This window comes from Tenrec ecaudatus, chromosome 5 (assembly GCF_050624435.1).
Source record: "Tenrec ecaudatus isolate mTenEca1 chromosome 5, mTenEca1.hap1, whole genome shotgun sequence".
NCBI classification, from domain to species: domain Eukaryota; kingdom Metazoa; phylum Chordata; class Mammalia; order Afrosoricida; family Tenrecidae; genus Tenrec; species Tenrec ecaudatus.
The window spans coordinates 32,666,516-32,687,509 of NC_134534.1; the positions used below are offsets into that span (position 1 = coordinate 32,666,516).

Sequence of the window (20,994 nt, forward strand, 5' to 3'; positions counted from 1 at the left end):
TAGTCTGTTACCTAGCTGGTTTGACAATGGGTGTCTTCAAGTCTATTTAAGCACATTTTCATTCCTCTTGTTGACCCATAGTGTCCTCTGAATTAGAGTTTAAACTCGTCTGAGTACTACATTTTCCAAAGGCTATGCTTAACAATGAAAGCAACAGGGTAAAAGAGGAAGGGCCCTCAACAAGATAGACTGACACTAGCGCAACTGTAACAATGGGCTGACATAGGAACAAATGTTGAGATTGGCAATGTTTTGTTCTGCTGTGCAGTGTTGTTATGAGTCAGAACCGATTCAATGGCACATAACAGGATGTTAAGTCTCCATTAAATTCTTTCTGACCATTAACAAGCAAAGTGAATCGCTTTGCCCTTAGGCCTAGTGTATTAGAAAGCAGATTGCCAGTCCAGGGAAGGGCAGCCTAGCCTGGGTGTGTCCTAGGGACTTGTCTGGGTGTATTCCAGATGGAATTTTGGAATAAGATCACAGTCATTAGGTATATCCTGACCATCTTTGTCTCTGAGCCCTGAGCCAAGCCTATCAGCTTGTCTAATTACTATATAGACTATCTATTAGTAACTATATAGAGTACATAAGTATTATGTAAATACTATATAGACCGTGATATAATGTACATGTCCCCATCATAGTCTCTTTCTGATTTCTATCATCCTGCGTGCAACTGTGACGTACTAATCTACACCCATCATGCTTGTTACTGTCCTTTATCCTTCTCTCAGGCTACCCAAGAGGTCGTTTGTCTGTCAATCCTTGATTATAATTATAACCTTGTTCTGTTGTCTCCCTCCTTTGGAGAGTGGGTCTTTGCCTGTTGAATATTTAATAAATAATATCCATAAACTATATTTAGAATGTGGGGTCTTGTTTGTCCCCTACAACACCTCCATGATATGACCCACATTGTCTATACTCTCTACTCTCCTTCCATATACAAAGCCATAGAGTGTGAAAATGACACGTGTGAGAGATGTTTTTTACAATTTGCAAACATAAACTTTTTGAATTTCTACTCCCATCAACAGTTGTGGTCTCTTTTACCCTGCCTTATGGGGCCTCTGGGAGTTGGAATCAACCCGACTGCAGTGAGCACACACCAGTCACCTCATCATGCCACCTTACCACTCATCCAAATGCAAACCTGCCTGGGAAACCACCTCTGAAAGTTGGTCCAGTTGATCCACATGTGCGCCATGCTTGTGTATAGGCTTTGTCAACTGTCTCGACATTCATGAAGTGGCTCTTTATCCAGGAAGGTAGCTGGAGAATGGAGATGGGGTGTATTATACATAATTATAGTTTCTAGTAATAAGCCATAATCTGGAATCTCTAGTTATTTTAATATAATACATTTCTATTAATTAGGCATGTCTAAAATTCACACCTATGGTTTGTTACCTGGCCTGACATCTTGTTTCTCCAGTTATTCAGTGCTCATTCTTATTCCAAAGAGTAGGTTGATAGTTTCCCTTGTATTTTAGGTGGGGGAAGGACAAGAGGGGAAAAAAGCATACCACACTTCTCCAACAATCTGGAATTTTATTCCATCCATATACATGCATAGTAACAACATTTGTTGAGAAATTATTTCTATCAGAAGTAGAACATTATCTTTGTGATCACCAGGTGCAGTATTGCTACTCTTATGTTTAAATAGATCTTATATATGAATTAAATTCATACTTGCAGCATTGAGTTTAGGGTTTTGATTTAGACTGTGCCTTTCAAAAGATAAAACTGATTAATACTACCTCAATTACGTACAATACTGCTTCCAGTAATTTTGTTCATTCTTTATAAAGTATTGCATTTAACAGCAAAGTTTAAAAATCGAGAGGGCTGCATCAGCGAAAGAAAATACAAGTACTTTACAAGAAAAAAATTGCCATCTTCATTTAACATACATGTTTAAGATAAGAAAATGGACAGAAACATACTGCTACATACAAATGCAAAGCCTAGGGACTAAGAAACCGTATCTGCTAAAATATAAAGTGCAAACGGAGCCTGATTATCCAAGGGTTGAAATCTTAAGGCGAACTGATAGCATGTGTACTTAGAACATCTTTGCAAGTTATATTTTAGCATATACATATATCTGCAACAGCATATAAGAAAAAAATCAAGATACACAAGTGCTTTTGAAGCTATTTCTAAAATGCTTTTCTGTATTGTTTGTGACTATTTTCTTTAAAAGCTACTATACAGTGCAAACCATATGTGCTACACAATAACTATACAATAACATTACAAATGACTTTAATATAAAGTTTTTAAATAAAAATAACATAACCACAGCTATGAATACTGCTCGTAAAATAAATTAATTTTTTTTTTTGGAAAATGGCACCAAGAATACACTTGACTAATGAACTGTAATGAAATTACACTGTAAGTCTTCAACTCAGCCAGCATGAATCATCCTCTGGGTGCCCAGATGCAATTCAAACAGCTTTTAAAAATTTTTTTAAATTTTGTTCTGGACTGGGTATAACACCATCCGAAACACTGGTACCAAAGGTGACTGATGTTCGTGTGTGCAGGTATTTCATTTGACATGTTCTGCGGCGTGTGATGAGCAATAAAACTTCTTGTGAGTTATGAAGTTCGAAAGGTTGTTGAACTGGATATCACACAACCGGCAGTATTTCCCACTGGAGGGAGCTTGCGAGGACCCATTCACACCCTTTGCTATACTAGACAAGTGTTCCTCTGCTGAGGGAATTCCTGGGGAGACATTCTCATTCGTGGCTGAGGGGTTCTCAGCGATCCTGGAGGGAGACTTGTGGCCGTCTTCGTGCTGAGGGTTCTGCAAAAGGTTCTCTTGCTGCGGGTTGGTGGCAGGCCTCTCGTCTGGTTTCAGTCCCCCATTAACGATGACCATGCCTCGGTTTTTGGGCACCAGCGGCAGAGAATCTTTCTTCTGCACGGCACACCCATTTGAGAAAGCCTGGCCCTTCGGAGATTCGCTTTCGGCGTTTGTGCCGGGCTCTAGGTCAGTGTTATGCAGGGCCAGGGACCCGGCAACGTAATCACTTGGCTTTATCCCATAATACGGTGAGAGCTGGTCGGCCCCTTTCGCTTTCTTTATTGCTCCAGGGTAAAGGCATTGGGGAAGAAATAAATGTTTGTTCTCTTCTTTCGTCGCAATGAGCTGAGCGGCCTCGCTAAAGACTTTCAGGCCCTGCAGGGTGGCCAAGTGCGAGGAAAAGACATTGCCGTTGGGGGACGGTTGCTTCGGATTCCCGTTCTTCTCGCATTTGATGACGCCTCGCTCGTAGCTGACCTCGGGGCTGTTTCGCTCGCTCTCGGGGTTGGGAAACCCTTTGCCGTCGAGCTGGCCCAGGTCAGCGCGCTGGTGCGCTGTCACCGGGCAAAAATTCTGCTTGTGGGCCAGGTAGTTTTCCACCTTGTTGAAGCTGATCTTGCACACGGTGCACTCGTGGTAGTCCAGCAGCCGTTTGGGAGACGCGGTGGTCCGCTCGGCCTGGGAAAGACACTTCTTGCTGAGGTCGATGGGCGCGTCCATCTCGAGGCAGGAAACACTGGGATGGGTGGCGTCGCATTTGGAAACGGGCGCGCACTTGTTGATGGACAGGGACGCTTCCAAGTGCTTGGAGACGATGCCTGGGAAGAGGTCACATCTCGGGTGGTAACAATCCCCGAGGGCGTCTGGGGCTTCCTGGGTGGAAGTACAGGGACTGCTGAGGTTGGCCACGTCGAGAAAGCGCTGTTGGACGAGCGGGGGCCGCTGGTCCGGTTCGGGCAGGCACATCTCATACATCTTTCTTCGCTTGCGGGTGCGCATGGTTCTCTGCAGCGCGGGCACTTTGTTGGAAGCGGACCGCTTCAGCGGGGGGTCGTGCCGTGTGGCGCAGTAATACTGTTTGTGGACCATGTACGTTTCGTGCCGGCTGAAGGTAATGTTGCAGGCTTCGCAGGTTGTCTTATTGGGGTCACTTTCCCCATCCACTAAGGGGAGGCTGGGATTTTTCACATCAACAGGTTTTCCATTAATTTTATCATCACTGTTACTGGAGGTGGAGAGCTTTTTCGCTTGAGTGGAAAAGTCCTTGTCGTGGCCCTTCCCGTTTGGCCCAATTAAATCTAACACGGAGGACGAATTGATGCAGGCTGTCTGCAGAAGGGGGTTCTCGGGATCAGCCGCATGGGCAGCTGGGTTGAGAAGGTTTATGGAGGTTTGGCCAGTGCTGGGACTCACGGCCTCGGGCATCTTTTCGGAGACACCAGGGAACTCTGGGGACTTGGCCATCTGCTGCCATCGGCTGCTGCAGTAATGCTTTTTGTGCACGAGATAATTATCCAAATTATTGAATGTGATGTTACACTCGAAGCAAGTGGCGCCCTTGGGCATCAAGGGGCTGTAAATGACAGGCGGGTAGCTACTGCTTCCATGCCTCAGTCGCCGATGGACCAGTTCAGACATCTTGGCGAGGATCTCTGAAGCCTGCGGGACCATTGTGATATCTTGGGGGAAAGCAAACTGCGACAGGAACGGGCCCACCGGGAAGGAGGGTCCCAGATTAGGCTGCACTGGAGAGGAGGCGAGTCTCGGGCTCGAGGGCTCAGACTTGATTTTTGTATAGGCAAAGCTCTGCTTATTTGCTGTGGGCTGGAGCTCCGGCTTCTGGTTGCTAAAGAACAGCTGTGTCTTTTTCTCACACTTATCCAGCTCCGTGTCCGAGCTCGCATCCTTCGTCTGCATGGACTTTTGGCTCTGAGGAAGTTCGCTTCTGGGCAGCAAGTCGGCGGCTGGCGGGATGTTGTCTTCTGTGCCCCCTGGAGAGTGCTCCAGGTCACCCTCTCGGGGGAGTTTGCTGCCAGGGCCGTGGAGCTCCTGGTGCTGCACTAACTCCCGGTGCGTCTGGAAGCCGAAGTGGCAGTGACTACATCGGAAGGCGGCTTGCGTGAGATGGGAGAACAGGTGCTGGTGAAAGTTGATCACAGAGTCAGCCGTGTAGCTGCAAACGGTGCATTTTAGACTCGCCCCCGGGGGCAGAAACTCTTCCATTTTCACTCCTGCAAAGACATACAAAATAAGAGGGCTGAGAAACGCAGGAGTTGGTTTTCAAAGGAAAACCTTCACCAACGATCCAATGTCCTCGCCCCTTCCCCACCACCATCGAGTCAGCCAATGGGACCGAGGAGAACTGCCCTTGTGCGTTTCAGACTGTAACTTTAAAAAACCCTCTGAAGAGGGTAAAAAGCCTCACACCTGGTCACCGAGTGAGCATCTACTCCACAGCAGTGCCTGTGAGTGTTTGTTCCTGTGGGCGTGCTGGGAGTTTCGAACTTCTGACCTTGTGATTAGCAGCCCGCCTTGCACCCCATTATGCTACTAGAGCTCTTTGTCTTGAATAGACAATCTTAAAAAGCTCATTTGTGATGTCAGCTCGTGTGTGTGTGTGTGTGTGTGTGTATGCCACCTGCTTTATTGTGTGCTATAACAGTAGTAGCACTTTACCATTTCCAGAGAACTTTAATGTCTTTTATGTCAGTGGTGATATTGTGCTCATTTTACATTTTTGGCAACCAACTGAAAGAGCCCAAGGGTATTGAAGATGATAATAAAGTTATTCAGTGACGCAGCCACATGCAAACCTACAGATTTTATCATTTTGAATCCAATCTTCCTACGACGCTTGGCTCTATATTAGGGGACAAATGGACTTTGATTGGAATTCCCATTGGATTTGTGGAAGGATCAAATACATTTCAATACACGAGGTGGCTCTTTAAAAAGGAGCCCTGGTGGCATAGTGGTTACAGATTGGGCTAATAACCACAACGTCAGCTGTTCAAAACCACCAGGTGCTCAGCTGGTGAGAGAAGGCTTTTTACTCTCATGAAGAGTTACAGTCTTGGAAACTCACAGAGGGAAGTTTTGTGCTGTCCTTCTGGGTCTCTATGAGTCAGAATTAACTCCACAACAGAAACTTTTTTTGAGTGAGTCAGATCTTTATTCAAAAGGACCCAATTAGAAACTGTTCCGTAAAGCAAGTAACAACCTCCTGATTTATCTTTGGCAAGGATATAGAATTTTATTGATTAGTTTTGCTGAACATAGTCTGTCCCTGATATTCAGCTGGTAGGCACCATTACACTAAGACAATTGTTTAGGACCAGCGTCTAAATGACTGACCACTTCCTATTTCTAGTCAATCAGTGAATATTTTGACAGGCACCACTGACTTGTGTGTAAACATCACTAAGATCAATGCTGGTCTCCACTTGCTGCCACAGGGCTAAACCGGGCTTGCTCCTCCGCTCTTTGCTCCAGACTGACAGGAAAACTGTGTTTTATATTTATGAGCTGTATGTATGCCAGAGCTGCTCCTGCCAATAGTGACAGAGAGGATGTCTCCTTTTCTCTTTCACCAATCCAACCCTCAGTTTTCTATTTCACTGAAAGGACTCCACCGTCTCTTTTCTTTGTTTTGTGATTGCCTTTAACTCACCATCTGGGACAACCAATCTGCTTCCCCAGTGGCAGCGCTTATGTGAAGGCAGGTCATTTTCAGGGTGTAGGAAGAACACAGGTGGATGGGCAATGGCCTACTTATGAGATCAGAGTCAAAGACAAGGTCGTGCAGTGGACTAGCACTTTGGATGACTGGACCTACATCACATAGACATTTAAAATGAAACCCAGCATCTGTTTCATTACTTTTATTATTTAACTTTGGCAAAATCCGCTTCTTTAATTTTCATACTATAGCTATTGAAGAAGAGTGAGGGCAAGCTCTGGTTTGCCCCATCAAGGAATGTCCCCAAAATATCACAGGTTAGCAATAATTGAGTACAGTTGATTAACTTCAATTTTAAAAATGGGGAAATTTGAATGCTATTTGATTAACAATAGTGAGGCCTACAACTCTAAAATTAAAGTGCAGATACTTGCCACCTTGCCATTAAGAGTTTCGTTGGGGGAGGGGTAGTTTGTATATTTTGCCTAATTTTTCTAAAAGAAATAAAATACATAGTACAAACAGATCATAACAACAAACTAGGCTGTTATGATGTGCACTGTTATGATGGAAATCAAGAACATTTCAATGTCCACATTTAAAAATTAATTTCTATTAAGTATGAGTTTAATTGGATCTATCCAAATGATAGCTTTGTTTCAAATAAACAAATAATGAGTTTTATGTGCTCACAATTTCGTCCCTACCAAGTGGGAACACTATGATCAGTTCTTAGCGATCACTTCACTCTTAAAATGGTGATTCTTGATGACAATATACAAAGGACACTGTAGCTTTTCTTCCAAAATGATGCTATCATTTTCTCCCTCAGATGGAAAAAAGATTTGGCTTGTAGTCTGGCCATTAATGATTTGGGGCCTCAATCAGGAGGAAAGAGAAAAGAAAAAGAGGAAAGAACTAGAAAGTAATAATCATATATATAGGTATAAATATTGATATGTTTATATAAACCTATAAAACTAGGTATATTACTCAATAGATATATGTAAACACAATGAAAATACAGATGGGCTTTGCACTTTTACTTAAATCTTTTCTCAGTACAAGAACAGTTTGCTTTAATAATGTGGCAATGTATGATACTCACCTTCTTGACATTAATTGCAGAAGACAAAATGGGTGCATAAGCAAAAGTGAAGAAAGCTGATGGTGCCTGGCTATTAAAAGAACTAGCATCTGGGGTCCTTAAAGGCTTACAGTTAAACAAGTGGCCATCTATCAGGGAAGCAACAAAGCCCACATGGAAGAAGCACATCAGCCTGTGTGATCATGAGGTGTCCACAGGAATAGGTATCATAAGTTCAAAAACAAGTAATCAAATTGACGTGAAGAAGTGTAGACAAAGTGGAGACCCAAAACCACCTATATGACAATTGGTCAGTCCCTCACAGAAAGGCTATATGTATCCAGGGTGCAGTATAGCGCTGATGAAACATATAACTATCCTTTAGTTCTTTAATATTTATTTCCCTTACTATTATTGTGGTAGTTACTTAATCTGTTGTCAATTTGAGAGGATTCAGAATGAAGGGGTGGAGTTTAGCCTGTCAGTCAGATAGCAGCTTGGTGACCTCATTTGGAGGTGCTAAAGAGATAAATAGCTCACTGTAGGCAGGACACACACTCACCCCCTACTAGACATTCCTGACGACAAGACACATGGAGCTATGCTAGATCGCTAGAGCTGGAGGAGCCACGTGACGACTCACACCAGTGCTGAGATGCTTCTACTGCCACTGGATCCACAAGACTTTCCATCCACTGGCCTGTGATCTTCCTGCATTTGGAGTTCACGCATGTGTTTTGTGAGTCTGAAGAGGGCTTTATAGACTGTATCGAGCATATAGGCTAATATCGAGTATAGGGCTAATATCACACTTATGGACTTGATCTGGACTGGGCCAGGATGTTTTCTCAATATTCAATTGCTCTTATATATAAAACTCTTTCTTAAACATATATGAGTGTGTATAAATGTGTTTCTCTAGTCTACCCAGACTAATACAATTATTGTCCCAGTTTAATTCATTAATCTTGTTGGACATGCATGTATTCATTTATATAATCAGGATCATCTGATGCATGAAATCCAAGCTATATAAAGCCAGCAGAAATAGTAATAGGTGCAACAGTTCCCTGCGGGTGTGGGAAGAGGGGGGCCTGATAGCAAAGATGACTGTATAATCCCACTTGAGGAGAACGAATAACAGAATTGTAGGTGAAGGGATATAGTGGAAGGTGTAAGTGATGGCAAATAATAATCATAATAATAATTATTATTTATAATATAAAAAGGGTTCCTGGATGGAGGAGGGAGAGGATGAAGGGGATCCAATATCAAAGAGTTCAAGAAGAAAGAAAATGTTTTGAAAAAGATGGTGGTAGTCATTGTCCAATTACGCCTGATCTAACTGAATGATGGATTGTTATAATATCTGTAAGAATTTGCAATAAAATGATTTTTTAAAAAAGAATTGGGGCCTAAATCCCTCGAGTAGACTATCCTAATGGTATCAGAAAGAACACTAATTGCTTTAGACATGCATGTGTGTCTGTAAATACACATGAATGTTTACAAGAATCAAGTTGTAGCAGCAATAGAAGAAGCCCGGGAAGCACTCACCACTGTGTGAAGTCAGGTGCATCTCTAGCGCCCGAGCGTTGGAGAAGCTCTTGGTGCACTGGGGGAAGGGGCACAGGCTGGAAACCTGATGAGCGCCGTCTTCATTTTCTTCTGACACCGGAGCAGCTTCTCTTTGCCTCCCACTGCAGTAGTACATTAGATGGGCCTGCAGATTCCGCTCACTCCGGTACCAGATGCCACAGGACTTACAAGGGAATATATCCTCTGTAGGCAACAACACAGGGACAGTCAGCGGCCGCCCACGTGGAACCCCCCATGGACAAAGCGGATCCGGTGCAACTGTCCTCAGAGCTGCTCTCAGGCTCTGAATCAGCCGGTTGGACGGTGTTGAGTATGGCCATGGGTGATGGTCTACACACAGTGTTGAGTATGGCCATGGGTGACAGTCTACACACGGTGTTGAGTATGGCCATGGGTGACGGTCTACACAGTGGTGCTCAACCTTCCTCAGGCCGCAACCCTTTCATACAGTTCCTCATGTGGTGGTGAAACCACCCCCCCCCTCATAAAATTATGAATCAGATGCCCCCTGTGAAAGGGTCATTCAACCCCCAAATGGGCCACAACCCCCAGATTGAGAACCACTGGTCTACAGGACTGGGCTGGCTCTTAAAGAATTGTTAAACTCAACAACACAATTTAATTCCCTACAGAACGCTGAGAAATTGGTAGGCATCTCTGGCATTAAAAATCCAAGAGACATGTATGTTTAAGTATTGTTTATGACTTAGAAAAAATACACGTTCATATAAGAAACACAGAGGAACGCGGGGAGAGGGGCACAGAGGGCAATGCTCGGCAGAAGCATCTGCACTACTGATTTGTGAACTTCAGGTGAACTACAGTCTGTGGGGGGTGGCACACTCCATGGCCTAGAGAGGATGCCTCAGGCGACTGTGTGTCAGGAAAGAGGAGCGTAGGAACCGATGTCTAGTGAATGGGAAGTAAGAGCAGCCCATGTAATACACAGGTTAAATAAAATGTAGTATTCACATTAGACACCACTACTACTGTTCATTATTTACGCTCCACACCCAAGTTATTTAGATTTAGACTATTCACAGGGTCAGTCTATTTAGTAAAATATTTATGGATGGAGGGATTGAAGGAGTTATCTAATTCAAAGATGAGAACAAAGGCTCCTCATTCCTGTGGTGAGTTCTTTGAGATCAATAGTATCTTGATCATAGAATGTAAACAGGGTGTACGTGTACGTGTCCATATCACTGGAATTAGCATTCATACCCTGGAGCATCTCAACAATCATGTGAGGTACTCCTGGCAGCTGTGCTAACAAAGCCCTCTTACCTCGAATCAAAGAACACTGCAGTCACTCTACTGTAGAAGAAGTAACAATGTAGCTTTTAGCCTTCTTAGGGGTAAGTAACCTTTAATGCAAGGATTTTCCCATATCGTGAGTCCATCTTTTTGCTGAGCATGTAATCTGAGAAGCTGGATGAAGAAGAACACAGGGAGGATGGCAGGAAGACTCACTAACCATCCTGCAACGTGTCGATGATACAACTTTGTTTCATGAAAACGAAGAGCATTGGAACAGTGGTAAAGATCACACTACAGACTTGTGTATGGATTATACCTCCATGTAAGGAAAACAAACCTCCTCACAAATTAGGTCAACATGAAACCTTACGCTAAAGAGGGAAAGGAATGAACTTGTCGCGATTTCACTTTACTTGGATCCACAATGGACGCTCATGAAAGCAGCAGTCCCAGAACCAAGAGAGGGGGCGCACGGGTTACATCTGCTCAAAGGACCTCGCGAAAGTGCTAAGAAGCAAAGATGTAGCTTTGAGGGCTAAGGTGTGCCTGACACAGCCTGACAGACACAGCCTGACAGACACAGCCTGACAGACACAGCCTGACAGACACAGCCTGACAGACACAGCCTGACAGACACAGCCTGACCCAAGTCTGACCCAGCCTGACACAGCCTAACCCAGCCTGACACAGCCTGACAGACACAGCCTGACAGACACAGCCTGACCCAACCTGACCCAGTCTGACACAGCCTGACAGACAGCCTGACAGACACAGCTTGACCCAGCCTGACAGACCCAGCCTGACCCAATCAACACAGCCTGATAGACACAGCCTGACAGACACAGCCTGACACAGCCTGACACAGCCTGACACAGCGGTATTTTCAATTGCTTCATCTTCATGTGAAAGCTGGACAATGAATAATTATGATCAAATAAGAATTGATGCCTTTGATTTATGGTATTGGTGAAGAATTCTGAAGGACGAAAAAACTATGTTTTGGGAAAAAGTACATCCAGGATGCTTCTTAGAAGTAAGTGATCATGGTAAAACTTTGTTTTATGGGCTTTGGTCATGTTTTCGGAGCGTCCAGACTCTGGACAAAGGCATTCTGCTTGGTACACAGAGGGTCGACGACAAGCAGGAAGCATGTCGACAAGATGCTCTGGCACGGCTGTGGCAGCAAACGTTATGAGGAGGGAGCGATACCACCTATAATTGAAAGAGTAAATGGGCAACCTAAGGCCGGGGGAAGAGCTTTGGAAAGTATCTGACAAGGACCTAACCACTAACATCTCTGGAAAACAACAATAACTCAACAAAAAGACAAATGATGCAGTCACTAAATGGGTAAAGGATATGCGCAGAACTGTAAAAATGCTGTCAAGGTCACATCTGACCTCTGCTGACCTCACACGAAGGACAGAGAATCAAACTGAACATTAGACCAACGCCAATTACTTTAAGGTGGCAGTTCACCATGCCTCCACCCTCCGACCTTCCTCCTACAGCACTCACGATGGGGGCCTTTATTAAAGAAATGAACAGGTTACAATTCAGAATGGAAAAATCGACCACCCTCGATGACAGTGTTTCAAGTTTTCACTGTCACACTGAACTCCGTTAACAATCACTTACAACCAAATTAGCATCTTCTATCTTCTGCGCTTTTTCCCCTTCCTGTTCGTGCTATGTTCTTTATTTTGTTCTTTCTTTAAATAATTTTATCTTCTCTCAGCATCTTCCCCCACCTTCTTTCTCATCAAGGAAAGAGGAAGTACACTCAATCTGAGGAGTCTCCCCCAGTCCTTAGGTGAGCATTACAAAGGTTAAGGCTGGATAAACTAGCGCACGCAAAGCACTGAACCATAAGAACCTGCACGCGGATAGTGGGGGTGCCGGGGTAGGGAGGGGGGCGGGCGGGGGATGAAGCATAGACAAAAAAAAAAAAAGAATCTGTACAGAAGAGGCCACGTAAGTAGTCAGTGGATTTATGACGTTCATAGTCATTAGCCGTGTGGATGTAAATCCAAAGGACAATGAAGCACTATTGTGCCCCTGCTCAAGGGGCACTGACAACAAGCAAACACCACATGATGGTGATGATGTGGGGAATCAAAACCCTTATCCTTTGGTGGTAGAACTGTCAAATGGTACAACCTCTATGGAAAATGTTTGGCTTTTACACACACCCCAAACAAACAAAAACAAACCAACAAGACCCTAGAAATCAAACTACCCTATGATCCAACAATCCTACTCTTAGGGTATTTATAAGCTAAACACCTCGAAGTAATGAGAAAACCAGTTTGTGGAAAAATCACATTACCTTTTAATTACACATCGATATTCCTTGCTGTATTTCCTCACAACAGGAAATAAATGGAAATAACTGAAGTGTCCATTAATATATGAATGAAGAAACAAATTGTGGTACACGTACGCAATGGAATACTTCACAACCATGAAGGACAATGATGAGACCTTGAAACATATTATAATATGGATTAACCTGGAGGGCTAATATATGCTAAATAAGTCAAGCATATAAGTATAGATCCTTTGGTATGGATTACAATTCAATGTTAAACAACAACAACAAATCCTCACAATTGGATTAATAGGTAACATAAACGAAAAATTAAAATTGTCAAGGATTTCATCTTGCTTGGATTCCCAATCATTGTTCATGACAGCAGTGGTCAAGTGATGAACGGACATATTGCATAAATCTGCTGTCCGAGACCTCTTTAAAGTGTTGAAGAGCAAGGCTCTTTCTTGGAGCACTAAGGTGCACCTAACCCAAACCTTAGGGTTTTCAATGGGCTCATCTGCATGTGAATGTTGGGTCACTGACTAAGGAAGACCAGAGAAGAATCAGTGTATTTGAACCTTGCTGCTGGCAAAGAACACTGGGTATCTCATGGACTGCTAGAACTGCTAGCCAGAGTTCTCCAGAGAAATGAGGATGAAGAGACTTCACATGCTACAGACAGGCTGTCAGAAGAGATCCGTCTCTAGAAAAAGGTATCAGGCTTGGTAGAGTAGAAGGACAGCAAAAAAAGAGGATGGCCCTTGAGGAGCTGAGTTGACATAGCTCAGATTGAAGATGGGCTCAAACCTAACAACAATTGTGAGATGACACAGGTCTGGCACAGTGAATCATTCTGTTGTATATAGGGTCTCTTGAGGCTGAACTGACTTGACAGCACTTAGCAACAACGTTATAGGATCCATAAGAGAAGAAGAATAGATAAAGATAGACCAATGTTGATGGATGGTTACAGGGAAAGAGGACATGTCGGGAAAAGTAGGGTGCGGAAAGTATGCTCTATAGAATAGAGACTATTTTTCTGGTGATAAGAAAAGTATATACCAAAACGTGGATGTAATGAGCTCAGCACACACACAAGCGTGTACATGTGGATAAGCAAATTGTAGTTAAGGGTGTGTATGCCAATAAGAACAAATATAAGTAAAAAACAAACACAATTCAATGTCATTCCATTGATTCCAACTCATAATGACATTCTAGGGCAGTACAGAACTGTACCTTTGGGTTTCTGAGACTAAATCTTTTGGGAGCAGACAGACTCACCTTTCTACCTCAGATCGAATGGTGGGTTTGAACCATGAACCTTGCAGGTAACAGCTCAGTCAATAGCCCAATATGCCTTTAGTGTTCATTGAAATATCTGTAACTCACTCAAATTTACTTCCATGGAGTCGATTCTGACCCTATTGGACAGAAGAGAACTGTCCCTCTGGATTCCTGAGGCTATACATCTTTACAGGAGTAGAAAGCCTCATCTTTCTTCTGCAAGGTGCCTGGTGGTTTTGAACTGTTGAAAAACTGTGATCAGTATCCTAGTGAAGTGAGTATCAAATGAGGCCTGGATAGCTTGTGAGTGGCCATGTCAGACACAACTATGGGTCTGTATCCACCAGGAGTAAAACAGGAAGAAGCTAACCAAAAGCACAAAGAAGAAACAAGTCTACATGGCCCATAACCTCATTGACCCTGAGACCAGAAGAAGTAGATGGCACCCAGCTTATATCACAGATTATTCTACTGGGATTATGATACTTGGCCTTGAATGGAATGGGAGAAAAACATGGAGTAAAACACAAACAACAAAAGGCCAGATAAACTGGAACCATAGAGAACAGGAGTCCCTGAGATTATTACATGGAAACACTCTTTCAACCCAGAAGATGGCCTATTCCTTGAAACCGTCTTTTAGCAAAATAGCAAAGCAACACCAAACATAAAGAATATGATTTGTAAGACCCTGCCCTACTTAAAAAACCATCAGCATGACACCCAAAGATTCACCTTTACTCCAAAGCTGTGAGCAGACAGAGGGGCAGGGAGACTCAGGGACCAGGGAACAAACTGAGCACACTACAGAGAACACGACACTCTGTGATGCATGTTACCACCGGCCCCTGAGCAGTGGGACTGGGGATTGTTCTTTGGGAACCTAAGTTGCTGGGTGACTATGCACCAAGACTTATTGAACATAAATTATATGTGGGATTTCAAAGGCGTAGCACCCAAAACCATAAAATAAAATGTCTCATTACATGCTTTCATATTGATTACAAGTTTTAAAAAAAATTACTGTTAGAGAATCAAAGAAAACTATAAGGCTGGAAGAAACAAGTCCACTCTGGTTGCCTTTCAGGCATTCCCCTCACCCCGCTCCCTCTTCCCGTAAGTACCCCTCACGTCTACAAAGCTACAGTCGGCACTTACTGTTGACAATTGCCGTAGGCAAAATAGAAGCCATGGCAGCTTGCTGGGGAAGCAGCTGAATGGAGTCCAGGAGGCGGGCCGGGTACATCCCTTCTGTAAGAGTCATCTGACTGGCAGCTTGTAGCCTTGAGTCAAAATCCACCACAAAGGCAATTAGCTCTTCCCCCTCCGAGATGGCCTTTGTGGTGGTGCACCAGAGCTGACCCCCTGTGAAGAAGAAAAGAGAAAGAATTGACATAGATGGCTCCAGTCTGCCCCACTCCACTTTGATGTCAATAGCATCCTCTCAGGTTTTTCTCATCAGTTCTTCTGAGGGGGAGTGCTGGATCAAGACAGCAGCTGGACTCGGCTCCTGGGGAGAAATCTATATGCCTCGTCTTCCATGAGAAACTCGGAGACCCGTAGCAGGAGATGGTTTTGTTGTTAGGCGCCGCTGACTAGATTTTGCTCAGAGATATGTGGGCCCAACAGTTTTCTCAGCTGTCATCTTTAGGAGAGGAGCGATGGCAAATCGATTTTCAGGTGAGCCCTTGCAGGTATTCTTTCAGAACTCTGTGAAGACGGCTCTTTCTCCCCACCTCTTGTTTTGTCTTCCCCTCTTCCTTCCTCTTTTCAAATTATTTGTATTCAAAGTCTTTCTCCTGTGGAGAAATTGCAACCTTCTGGTTTGCAGTGAAGTGCTTAACTACTGGACCACCTGGCCTCTTAGGGGAAGACTGAGAATCTCTATGCACGTGGTCCCTAACGCATGGCACATATGTGTTATCATTAGGAACTTTTTTTTTTGAGGGGGAGGTTTCTTGTCCATCTTATCATTAATATGTTCCACATAAAGGTTGCTGTTACTATTCTCAGATGATCCCTCGCAGAGATCGCGTTTCTACGCCACGGTTCAAATGCAGCAGAGCAGCAGCAGGCTTTGGCCTGCTCAGAGCTGGGGCATGTAACACTGAGCAGGGCTCCACTCTAAGCGCACAGAGGCATTGAACTGCCCACGGAAGCCCGACAGCCATGCCAACTCCAGCTTCCTCGTTAGGGTACTGGCCTTCACGTCGTTCTAGAGCAGGCCTGCAGCAAATGTGACTCTGTCCATCATTTCCCCCCACAAGAAGCATCTGATGTGAATCTGAAGCTGAGTTGTATAACACCTCCACTGCTTACATCCCAACAATATAGCTAACAAAACAAGCCAGGCTGCTGATAGGATTTGTAGAGATACTGATAATAAAATGAAAAAAATAAGGAATAAAAGGGGAGGGGGGAGATATTTGATGCGTCAGAACCAATTTGGGATAGAGTTGTCCAAACCCCCTCCTAAGTTGGTATGTTAGGCAGGGTTCTCCAGAGAAACAAAACCAAGACACTTATGATTACACATACATATGGATAGGTATATACAGTGCAAAGGAATACAACAGCTAATCAGTCCACAGAGCAGTACAGAGGTCTCAGTTCAATTCACTTCTGTGGAATAGTTAATATACCGGAAGTCCTTCAAGGGCTGCCAGGTCCAAGGTCAAGGAAGCAGACAGCTGAGTCTTCCCTCAGGCAATGCAGGCAGAGTCTGCCCACAGGCAGCAAGCAGCAGGGTGAGCTTACCAACAGTCAGCAGCTCAGGAGCTTAGTGAAGCAGGCCCAGATGGGATACAAGACTCAAGCAATGAAAGACAATGGGATCCGCCAACCTCAAGCTCAAGTTATGTACACACCAGCAGTGTGGCAAACCATGTCTTGAAAGAACCTCAAGCTCAAGGGATACGATCCATGGTTGACTTGTCCCACAGGTTGTGTAGCTCACAAGTTGAGTCACAGAACTAGCTAAAGCAGCCACATGCTGGTCCCATCACCAGAGAGCAAGAGAGAGAAGGGAGGGCCTTGCCAAACCATTTATCTTTGCCCTTAGATCAAACTGGGATCTGATTAATCCCACATGTTCCTATTGGCCAGGTTGGCACAATAAACCTGCCTATTACAGCTGGGTATTATCTGTATTGATGTTTCATAACCATTTGCCATAAGGGCCTTCTGCAGGTCTTAACCATTCTTTTCTATTGTTAATATACTGTCCAAGGTCAAAGCCCACTGGGACCCAACCGCAGATCGATTTCAGGTGAGCCTTTGCGGTGATTCTGTCAGAACTTCTGAAGGCATTCTTTCTTTCTCCTCTCCCTTTTTCTGTCTCCCCTCTTCTTTCTTTCCTTCCCTTTTCAAATATTTGTATTCAATCAACAAAAGCTCCTACAGTCCAGAAAGTAACACTGAAACTCCAGGTAGATGCACTCACCTTCCCATGTACTCTTTGGGAGTTACCTTTGGGAGGAAGGGGAAGAAGGGGAGGGGGCGGCGGTCCGAGTGATCTTTACTTATATGATAGTCTTTATAATGTGCCCTCTTTATCTCCATTTAGCCCGACTGAACTTCCTGAGAAGATGATCTGCCGCCACAGACTCTTTTCAAACAGGCTTTTAAAACTAAAGATTTGTTTAAATGAAAAGAACCCTTTCTTCAAACACGAAGATACACTCTAGCTCCGTACTTCAAATGATCATGTGTGGTGCATTAAAGAGAAAATTAACTATGCACGTCTATCTTCTAATGTATTGGGATGTGATAGTGAACGCTCATTTGTTTAACGTGTTTAGACAGGCAAAGCACTTATATTTTGTTATCTACACTCTCAGCCTAGATAGGGTTCCTATATAGTCATGCCTGAAATCATGTGCATGCCTGATATGTTATAAAGCCTATTTTTTCTCATTGTGTATATACTATCAGGCACTACGTTGTATTTACTAAGTCAGCCAAACATGTACCCATTTTGATAAGTAAGATCACTGTTTATCTCTCAGCAAAACTGTCTTTTCAAGTTCACTTCATTGTTTTCCGCCCTCAAAGGGATTATCATTTTTAAACAATTTACTAAAAAAAAAACTGGTGGAAGAGCATAAGGTATGATACAGTTATACAGAAGAACTAGGATATTGTTTTGAGAAAACCTGGAAAATTCATTAAAGGAGCAGATTATTTTTAAAAGACAGCAAACACATTCACAACTGGTGAAAGTAGAGATCTATGAACAAAATAAAAGCTAAGATTATTGACTTCAAGGGCGTGTGGAAGTTCTACCCATATCCTAAAATATTAGAGAAACATATTTTTATTTTCCTTACTGTGATATCATTGTGTCTGAGAGCATGCACATTCACCACAGTTAAAGACAAGAAACTCACATTGGTCTTGATTATTTACAAATAACGGAAGCGAGAATGTCTGACTATGGAATTAGATGAGAGTGCAAAGTGCTAAGTGGCTGCATTTCTGCTGCTGCTACTGCCCCCTCTAGAAGGCTCCTGCCTTTGGTGGCTATGTCTTCTGATCGCATGCAGATCCAAACAACGTCCAGCTGTGGAGAAGGCACTCATGCCCACCTTCTCTCTCTTCTGGGATACAGTTTATTCAGCGAGTCTGTGTAATAAGGAAGTGGGGACGGAGAGCAATGAGTCACAATCTGATAGGCTTCACACACTTTTCTATCAGAGTCCTGGCTTTTCAGATCAACTTTATTGACCTTATGGCTGAATCCACTTGTGGGTATCTTTCACAAAATAAGATAGTGTGTGGAATCAGGCACCCTGGGAAGAAACAGGTTAGAGAAGGTTCTCACTAAGCACCCCAATATTGATCATGGCAGTGAGCTCTGTTACAGGGTCCTTCAGAATTCTGTGCTCAAAATTTGAACCAGATGTTCAATCAATCAATCAATGGCAGAAACAAAAATCTTTTCTACACAATTAAATATCTTGACAATTACAATACAGATTTGTTTTCAGATGTATTCACTGGCATTTCCTATTTTATGTTTTTAACATTTCATCTCCTTTTATACATTAGCCAGATCGTACCAAGGAAAAGGCTGAATTTGGGTGGGAGTTTTGAATGCAACCAGTTGGGTCTGGCTCAGGGTGAGGATCTGGAATCCACTTATTTGAATGACTTACCAGACTCTTTACACAGGCACACCTACACCCACCCGCATACACCCCGCCCAGGGGAGGAGAGGTCTCCAGATTGGGAGAAGCACGAACTCAAGGGGTGGGAGATGTCAGCAGGGACGGCCTCTGGAGCAGCATCAACGCTTCCGGGACGGAGCTGAGCGAAAAAGGGTGCGGTTTCTGGTTTGGAAAAGCAGATCAATGTGATGCCAAGCCACAAAGCTAGCATCTTAATCACGCACAGCACCACTGACAGGTGTCAGTCAGGAGCACCTACTTTGTGCCAGATAGTTCAGGGGGTTACATAGTCCATCTATTTTTAACTTTTTAGGGGGTACCCCCCCCAAAAAACTGGAATCCCCCCGACCCAAGCTACGTATTAAATATTTTTTTACAAAACCACCTCATCACCTTCAAAGTACTCTCCATTACGCTTAGTACATTTGTCAAATCTGCAATTCCATTCTTGGAAACATTTTTTCAACCTCATTTGTTTGGATGGCTGACAGCACCTCTCTCATTGTCTCTTTACCTCTTCTGTGTCATCAAATTGGTGTCCTTTCACGTCCCTCTTCATTCATGGAAACAAGAAGAAGTCTCACAGAGTGAGGTCAGGTGAGCAAGGCATGTGGGACAAGAGAAGCATACTGTTTTTGTTTTTTTTTGTCCAAAAAGTGGCACACTGAGATGGCTGTATGGAGCAGGTGCATTGTCGTGGTGGCAAAACCAGTCCCCTGTCTGCTAAAAATCAGTCCTTCTCCCTGCCTCCCCACACTGTTACACAATCTTTTCAGAACCTCTAAATAGAAAGCTTGATTAACACTCTGACCTGGGGGAATGAACCCCAAATGCACTGCCCTCCTCATATAGTTGGGAAAAAGACAAGCCTTTTTACTCCCTCTAAAGAGTTACAGTCGCAGAAACTCACAGGGGCAGTTTTACCCTGTCCCACACGGTCGCTCTGAGTAGGAATCAACTTGATGGCAATGGCCTTGAGTACTAGATAGGTGAACTTCTCACCATTTTCGAGTTGAAAAACCTAAAGCTTGGAGAAATTAACTAACTTACTCAAAACTGCATAAAGTGTAAGTGGCAGAACCATGATTTAGATTAGGGCTTTACCCTGGTTCATTCTGTGTGACCTACCCCACTTCTTGCTCAGAATTTGCATTTGTACTCCGGACGCCCTGACTCAGAATCTCTGTTTCTTATGTACACCCAAGAAATATATGGCATTCATTTATAAGGACCACCTGGGGTCTTTGTTTAAATCTGGATTCGGATTCTGTATCTCTGGGTTGAAAATGCAAATTCTTAGCAAAGGCGTGAACCAGAATGAACCGGTTCAAAGTCTGGATAGAGAGAGCTCTGTCTCTTTAACCACACAGTCTAAATGTGCATGTCTGTGAATGTCTCATGTGTGGCACATTCATGTTTACGTGCACATTTGGGAACGATGAACCTTGCTTTGAAAGTATTAAGTTGGGATATCTGAGAGGATTCTAGGTGGTCCCTGAAACTTAAGGAGCTCTCTGAGATAAAATAAAGAATAAAAAATATATGTATCTATCGATATATGTGTTACCTGTGCATTCTGATGACTGTCGGTCCTCTCTTTTTGTTCATGTAGTCGCTCACAAGAGTAGAGCTTGAGGACAGGAACAGGTTTGAGAGGGGGCAATATCAGCGAGCAATTATGGATTATTAAGAGATGGAATTATTGTGCATTTGACACCAATAGACTGGCACCATGAAGACCAAGAGTTGACCCTTTGAAGCTAGTGGGCTGGGCTC

The 20,994-nt window shown here is 43.7% G+C and overlaps 1 protein-coding gene across 3 annotated transcripts in view; it reads right to left on the reverse strand.

Annotated features, from left to right (window-relative positions):
- Positions 1–1,550: 1,550 nt before the first annotated feature.
- The window catches only part of ZFPM2 (zinc finger protein, FOG family member 2), a 513,834-nt gene continuing 494,390 nt past the window's right edge, over positions 1,551–20,994 (reverse strand). For 2 of the 3 annotated variants that reach the window (XM_075549372.1, XM_075549375.1), the window contains 3 exons: positions 15,209–15,415; positions 9,148–9,372; positions 1,552–5,055 (listed from right to left, as the gene is read on the reverse strand). In XM_075549372.1, the coding sequence (XP_075405487.1) occupies positions 2,564–5,055; positions 9,148–9,372; positions 15,209–15,415 (2,924 nt within the window). In that variant the 3' untranslated portion in view covers positions 1,552–2,563. Of the gene's footprint in view, positions 5,056–9,147; positions 9,373–15,208; positions 15,416–20,994 lie in introns of all 3 variants that reach the window. The other variant, XM_075549373.1, reaches the window with a different exon arrangement.